The sequence below is a fragment of the Nestor notabilis genome, unplaced genomic scaffold, assembly GCF_000696875.1.
Source record: "Nestor notabilis isolate BGI_N333 unplaced genomic scaffold, ASM69687v1 scaffold8113, whole genome shotgun sequence".
Classification (NCBI taxonomy): Eukaryota; Metazoa; Chordata; class Aves; order Psittaciformes; family Psittacidae; genus Nestor; species Nestor notabilis.
This window is the reverse complement of record NW_009922328.1, coordinates 18,432-25,367: the sequence shown is the minus strand read 5'-3', so window position 1 is coordinate 25,367 and position 6,936 is coordinate 18,432. Positions and strand designations below refer to the sequence as shown.

At 45.2% G+C, this 6,936-nt stretch overlaps 1 protein-coding gene across 1 annotated transcript in view; it reads left to right on the top strand.

Annotated features, from left to right (window-relative positions):
- Positions 1-1,779: 1,779 nt before the first annotated feature.
- Positions 1,780-6,936, top strand: part of UHRF1BP1 (UHRF1 binding protein 1) — a gene marked incomplete at its 5' end in the record, with an annotated part of 16,560 nt that continues 11,403 nt past the window's right edge. Inside the window, 6 exons of the mRNA XM_010011564.1 lie at positions 1,780-1,942; positions 3,782-3,820; positions 4,281-4,372; positions 4,573-4,762; positions 5,189-5,329; positions 5,611-5,781. Of these exons, the coding sequence (XP_010009866.1) occupies positions 1,780-1,942; positions 3,782-3,820; positions 4,281-4,372; positions 4,573-4,762; positions 5,189-5,329; positions 5,611-5,781 (796 nt within the window). The remainder of the gene's footprint in view (positions 1,943-3,781; positions 3,821-4,280; positions 4,373-4,572; positions 4,763-5,188; positions 5,330-5,610; positions 5,782-6,936) is intronic.

Here is a 6,936-nt window from a genome sequence, read left to right as displayed (position 1 = left end):
TTCAAGATGCCCTTTGTTTCTTTCACAGAGAAGTCCCCACACTGCTGGTACAGGGGAAAGAGAGAGTGGCAGCATGTGACTAACTGTGAGCCTAATCCTGCTTACGTTGACAAAAGGGTCTTTCTCTTGCCCTTCTTTCTTTCTTTCTCTTCCCCTTTTTGGAAGCATTAGAATTAGCATTCGCCTGGAGGAATGTGTGGAACAAGTCCTAGCTGCAGTAGTGGGTAAGTAGTTTGGCAGGAAGTTGTCAACTTTGAATCCTGTGACTGCAGAGTACAGGCTACCTTGGTGGCAGACCCTTCTGCACAGAAGGGTTGTTTGTCCTGGAGAAGTGTTGCAGAGACACAGGCAGCCTCTGAGGCCTGCTGCCCTCTAAACTGGCACTTCTGGCCCTTGAGGGCCACAGTGGTTTAAATCCAGTGTCATGGTTTAAGCCCAGCGAGTAACTCAGCACCAGCCGCCACCTGCTCATCCCTAAACCTTCCCCCTCCCCAGGCGGGGTGGGAGGAGAACTGAGAGAATGTAAAACCCATTTGTAGAGATGAGAGCAGTTTAATAACTAAAGTATAATATACTTTACTACTATTATACTCAAGTACAATATACTACTACTGTTAATAATAAGGGAAATAACATGGGGAGAGAATATAAAACTAAAAGGGGAAAGGAGGGGAAAAAACCCAATGAAACACTAACCAGCAGGGATGCATAATGCAATTGCTCAGCACATGCTGACCAATACCCAGCCTGACCTGAGCAATGATCAGTTCCTTCCATCCAAGTCTCCCCAGTTTCTGTCCTGAGCATGACGTGCTGTGGTATGGAATATCCCTTTGTCTAATTCGGGTCAGGTGTCCTGTCTCTGCTCCCTCCCGGCTTCTTGTGTCTCTCCTCACTGGCAGAGCAGGAGAGACTGAAAAGTCCTTGATCAGGGTGAGCAACAACTAAAACATTGATGTATTACCAGCATTGTCCTCAGACTAAAGCCAAAACACAGCACTGTACCAGCTAGTAGGAGATAAAACCAGCTGAAACCAGGACATCAAGTCAGAGGTGTTCAGATCTACACCAGAATATGCTGCTCTTGAGCAGCCCAGCTGCAAACATTTCATCCATCATATTTAAGTCCCAGGCACATAAGGTTTCTGAAGATACCAGACTGTGTACAAGGGAGGTGGAAACAACAGAAGCCCTTGGGAGGAGGAATTGCAACCAGAGAGAGCCACAGGTGCTGGTTGCCAAAACCAGAGGAGGAGGGAGGGGAGTTAGTCTGCATGCTTGGACCAGCTGACCGAAGAGCAGGCTGGATGTGAGGCTGGTGTTTAAAGAGACAGCCACAGAAGTTAATTTATTAATGAATTTTTACTTTCCTGTGTCAAAGACTTCAAAAAGAATCTAGATAGTGGAACTTTTCACTGCTCATATGGCATTTTGGGGGGAGTAAAAATGCTGAGCTGCTGCAGTTTCTCTTGGTTTTGTGGTAGGACATTGCTGCTGCCCTCCAGGTTCCCAGTGCTTTAGAATGAAATTTCAGTTTCTCAAACTTGAATTTGATCTAAAATAAATGAACAAAAGTGTACTCCAAATGTCAAAGTGTAAAGATTTTTTTATTGTATTTTTTCCTGGAGGAGGCAACGTGCTCTGGGTTTAGAAGTGTCAGAAATGGTTTAACAAAACAACAAGCAGATTCTTACACTTAAAATAGCTCCCTTGAAAGCTCCTCTGGTCTCAGCAGCTTTGCTGGGGTTTTATTTAAGTCTTCTCTTTCTTCTCTTGTAGGTTTACCAAGAATCTCTCTCCAGACAAAATCAACCTGAGCACATTGAAAGGGCAAGGGCAGCTGACCAACCTGGAGCTGGATGAAGAGGTGCTGCAGAATGTGCTGGAGCTGCCCACCTGGCTTGCCATCACTCGGGTGTACTGCAACAAGGCATCTATCAGGGTGAGCAGGGGAGGCTGTGCTTGCATCCCCAACTGCCTTCTATGGGCAGCTTCTCTTTGGCACTTGGAATTTCTGATGATTTGATCCACACAGCTCAAACCCTGTGCTTTAGGGGTGAGATTTGCTGATTGAATACTAACACTGATTGAAAGAAGCACAGGGAGAGTGTGCTGTGGGCCTTCCTCACCTTCAGGTGGCTTGTTAACCCAGCAGTGAAGTCTCGGTATTTAATAGCCACTGATGAATTTCCAGGAATGTGCCAGATGCTTTCTGGACCCACGTATTTCATACACAGAATGTGCTATGGCAAAGAATTTCACAGCTTAACTACATTTGCTTTTGCTTGTACCAAGCCTGCATATGCTAGCTTTAGTTGATAACCTCCTGGTACTGTTACTGGAGGAAATACTGAACAGTCATTCCCTGTTCATCACCTTCATGTCACTTAGGATTTTGCAGACCTCTCTGGTAATTCCCTCCCATTTCTCTGCTGTTTTGATAGCAAAGGAGTTTTCTGTGTCTTCCCTTATCCCCCCTGACTTTGGGGTTTTTTTAATGCTAAAGAGGCAACACAAACCTCCAAGAGGAATAAGAAGCAGAGAGAAATGGAGTGCAGCTCTCTGAAAGCCTAATTATGCTGTAAAAATAAATGCAACTTTAGGCTAAACTGTTGAAAATGCAGTTAGTGAGAAATGCCTGAATAGAGCATGTGACAAGCTGCACTCTGCAGTCAGTCATCCTTTATGCCCACTCATACCCATTTCCCATGCATCATCACTGTAACTGTGCGTGCCCTTGCACTTCTGCACACTGAACTCTTCTACAAATTCTTCCTCTTCTTTTTTTTGGGTATGAAATGCCAGATTGTTTAATCTCAGTTGGTACTAACTGTAGGTGCGTTACATGAATGCAGAAGTCTTTAATATCTTGAAGAGACTTGCTATAGAAGAAATACGATTCTACTTTGCCAAGTGACAATAAAAAAGAGCCTGTCTCACTCATCTGATCTGCTCTGTTTTTAGAGTCAGATGTGCTTAATTTAGTAATGAGCATTTGTTCTCCCTCCTACAATGACTGCAAAGTATGTGTTGCTGTAAGAAAATAAAATAGATCTTTTTGGTTTGTGCAGTCTTTAAAAGAGTTACCTGACTTCCAGTAACGGCAGCAATTAATTGTGAACTTTAAGGACAAGAACATTCTCCAAAAAGGAATATGGAAAAATCAGAATTTAACCTGCAGAATGCCTCATACCCGTGATGATTTGCCTGGAGAAGAAAAGCTGCATGGAGACCTCAGGGCAGCCTTCCAGTGTCTGAAGGGGGCTTACAAAGATGCTTCAGGGACTGTAGTGATAGGACGAGGGGTGATGGGTTTAAACTTCACCAGAGGAGATTCAGGTTAGATGTAAGGAAGAAGTTCTTTACTGTGAAGGTGGGGAGGCACTGGAATAGGTTGCCCAAGGAAGTGGTAAATGTTCCATCCCTGGCAGTGTTCAGCGCCAGGTTGGACAGAGCCTTGGGCAACATGGTCCAGTGGAAGGTGTCCCTGCCCATGGCAGGGAGTTGGAACTGCTTATCTTGAGGTCCTTTCCAACCCAAACTGTTCTATGATACGTGAGATCCAAAAGGTAAGTTGGATTTATAGGTCTGGTGGCTGAAATGTCTTTTCACTTGTCTGTGGGAGCCTGTTTGGCCTGGATGCAGTGAGACATGATGGATTGTGACTGTGCTCATTTCTCAGAGAAGTGGGGCTCAAACTTCGGACTCAAATGGTTTTCTGCAATTTCCCAAACTTCACAATGTAGAGAGAATTTCTGTAACCTCCACTTTATTGTTTCAGATCCAGTGGACAAAGCTGAAGACACACCCAATCTGCCTGGTAATGTTTCCTCTCTCGTCCATCCCTTTTTTCCTCGCTCCTTTTAATCTCTCCAATTTAAGAAAAGTTCTGCAAAGGGCAACAGTGAAGTGTATGCTCAAATTTTCACTTTACCTAAATCCTCAAGGCCCTTAGCACACAGGGGGAGCAGAGTTCTGAGAACAGTCCTGTTTGCCATGAGAGACCTCCCACAAGACCCACATTTCACTACAGGTTGGAGCTGGACTGAGCTCTCGGTGAAGTCCAGAGGAACCATGTTCCTGCTTTCTGTTGTTTTACCCCCGCTTCTGGGGATTCCAATTACCCAAAGGTAGTGAGAGCTTTAACAAGTAAGACTCTTGGGAGTATCAGGAGACTGCAGAGATGGGTTATTCCTGCCCTAGAGTCTCAGATCTAAGGCTGGTAGGCTGAGCTTGAGTCCTGGTCATGTATTTATTACTCACCTGTTGTGTCTCTGCAGTACCTGGATAAAGTGGAGGTAGAGATGAGAACATGCGAAGAGCCTCGGCCACCCAACGGACAGTCTCCCATTGCTCTTGCTGCAGGTCAAAGGTCAGCTCTTGAGCCCCACGTTTTTGTTGTGACATGCTACTGGGGTGTGTTGTTGGTGGTTAATCACTGGCCTCTCTGCACTCACGTTTAAGTGGCTCTAACATTGCTTAGAAACCTCAGAGCCTCTCTGTATGTAGCCTTGTCCCTGCTGGGCCTTTTGTTGTAAGAGGTGGTGACTTTGAGGGATCTTCTCTTTGCAGTGAATATGGCTTTGCTGAAAAGGTTGTGGAGGGGATGTTTATTGTTGTCAATTCCATCACCATCAAGATTCATTCCAAGGCCTTTCACGCTTCTTTTGAGCTATGGCAGCTCCAAGGCTACAGTGTCAACCCAAACTGGCAACAGAGTGACTTGCGGCTCACCCGCATTACTGATCCACAGAGAGGAGAGGTAAAGTGTTATCTGATGTTGCCTGTCATCACTCATGCTGTCCCAGACCTCTGGGGTAATGGGGCTGTTATCTGAGTTCTCATACAGTGACGGTGAGGAGCTTTTGGTGAGCCTGCTGTTTGCTGGGAGGGAGTGGCTGAGAGCTGACTTGTGTTCCGAGCTTTCTCTGAGCTACTCTAAACTTAGAGAGTGAAACTGGAGAAGTTCTGAATGCCCTTGTGGTTAGTCTGGTTTTAAACTCAGTGTGAGAGAGGGAGTTAGATGTTACCTGGGATGTGATTTCACTTTTGTACAGGAATTGCAGAAGAAGAGTGTCTTGAATGATTTTCTGTGGCCTTGTTCCATTACAGATCTTCTAAGCATTTATTTTAATCTTTCAAACTGTTGAAAATCTCAGCATTTTCCTATTTTTCTCCTTCTGGGTAGGTTTTGACATTCAAAGAGCTCACCTGGCAGACACTTCGCATAGAAGCAGATGCCACTGACAATGGTGATCAGGATCCTGTTACTACTCCTCTGAGACTCATTACCAACCAGGGGAGGATCCAGATCTCTCTCAAGAGGAGGGTGAGAGTTTCTTCCATAATTCACAGGGTACAGTCTCACTGCCTCTTGTGATGATGAGGCATATTTCCTCGCACGTTCCTCAGCGACCATTCTTTTCCTTCACAAATGTTAAGCTCAAGCTGTTGTATTGCTCTCTGTTTTCTGTTGGAGACAGCTGTGTTCTTACCAAATGTCAAAGCAGATTATTTCCCAGGGGATTTTCCTACAGCTTCTGTGTGTATGGAGAATGTATGCATGTGGGTGCAGCTGTTAAAGTCCCTGACTCATCTTTGCTGTTTCAGACCAAAGACTGCAATGTGATGGCATCTAAGCTGATGTTTCTCCTTGATGACCTGCTCTGGGTGCTGACAGACTCTCAACTGAAAGCAATGATGAAATATGCCGAGTCTCTGAGCGAAGCCATGGAGAAGTCTGCCCAGCAGAGGAAAAGCTTGGCACCAGAGTCTGTACAGGTGAGTGAGTCTTGACTTGGGTGTTGTTCTGCCAGGAAAAAGGAAAGAGACAGTTTCTGTTTGTGTGGTACCTGGTCCTTGCTCAGAGAGCATCTCCCTCATGGGAACTGGTAGCATCACATGGAGTGTGAGCCGTTGTTGGGTAATGGAGTGACTAAAAGAGTTGGATTCCTTGCCAATAAGCATTAGAGAATGTTCATACATAGTCATGGGCTAGATTCTGGCAGGGAAAAAGTGGTGTTCAGTTGCATGTGTTTCTGGATTTGACTGGCCCGTGGGAAGTTTCAGGGGGTCCCACTAGAATTTGATCTGGTAACAAGCAATAAATATGTTCCAGAAAGAATCTTTTCTGCCTCTGAATGACAGTCTGCATAGGCGTGGGGAAGGGGACTGGGATAGTAAATTATGACAGAAAACCATAGTGAGCTGTGATGCTCAAGGGAAAATGTTGGCATCTAATTTCACTGTTGTTATTGAGGTTTCTTTTTTTCTTCCTAATACTCTGGAGAGAATATTTCTGCAATTGTTCTTTGGTTCAAGTGTAGCTCAGCAGTGGATGAGAACCTTGGAACAGCTGCTTCTGCCAGAACCCTGAGCTCCCCTCACCACTTTCAAAATATTATGCTGAGTAATTGAGGAATGTCACAGAATAAATACATACAGGCAGAGGACAAAAGCTGTTTCCCAAGACAAGGATGAGGGAAGAGGAATATCGCTGCTGGTGGTGGAAGCTCTGGGGAAGGAGGGATCTGCACATAGAATCATAGCATCAACCAGGTTGGAAAAGACCTTTAAGATCGTCAAGTCCAACCATTCCCCAGCACTGCCAAGGCCACCACTAAACCATGTCACTAAGGGCCTTGACTACATGGTTTGTGAATGCTTCCAGCGATGCTGACTCCACCCCTGACCACCCTCTTGGGGAAGAAAACCTTTCAAATAACTTACCCTTGTGGTGCCATCAGTCCTGGGTGTTCTCCTTTGGTCCTTCAGACACAACCAAGATCTGGTTGTGCCCATGAATTCCTTATTGTTTCAAGAGTTTCACTTCTCCCCAGGCCCAGGATACAATAAGTATGTAACTATGGCTACCAACTGCAGGTACACAATACAGCAAGCAGCATCCTATCAAAAGGAGGCAGAAGGAAAAATTTA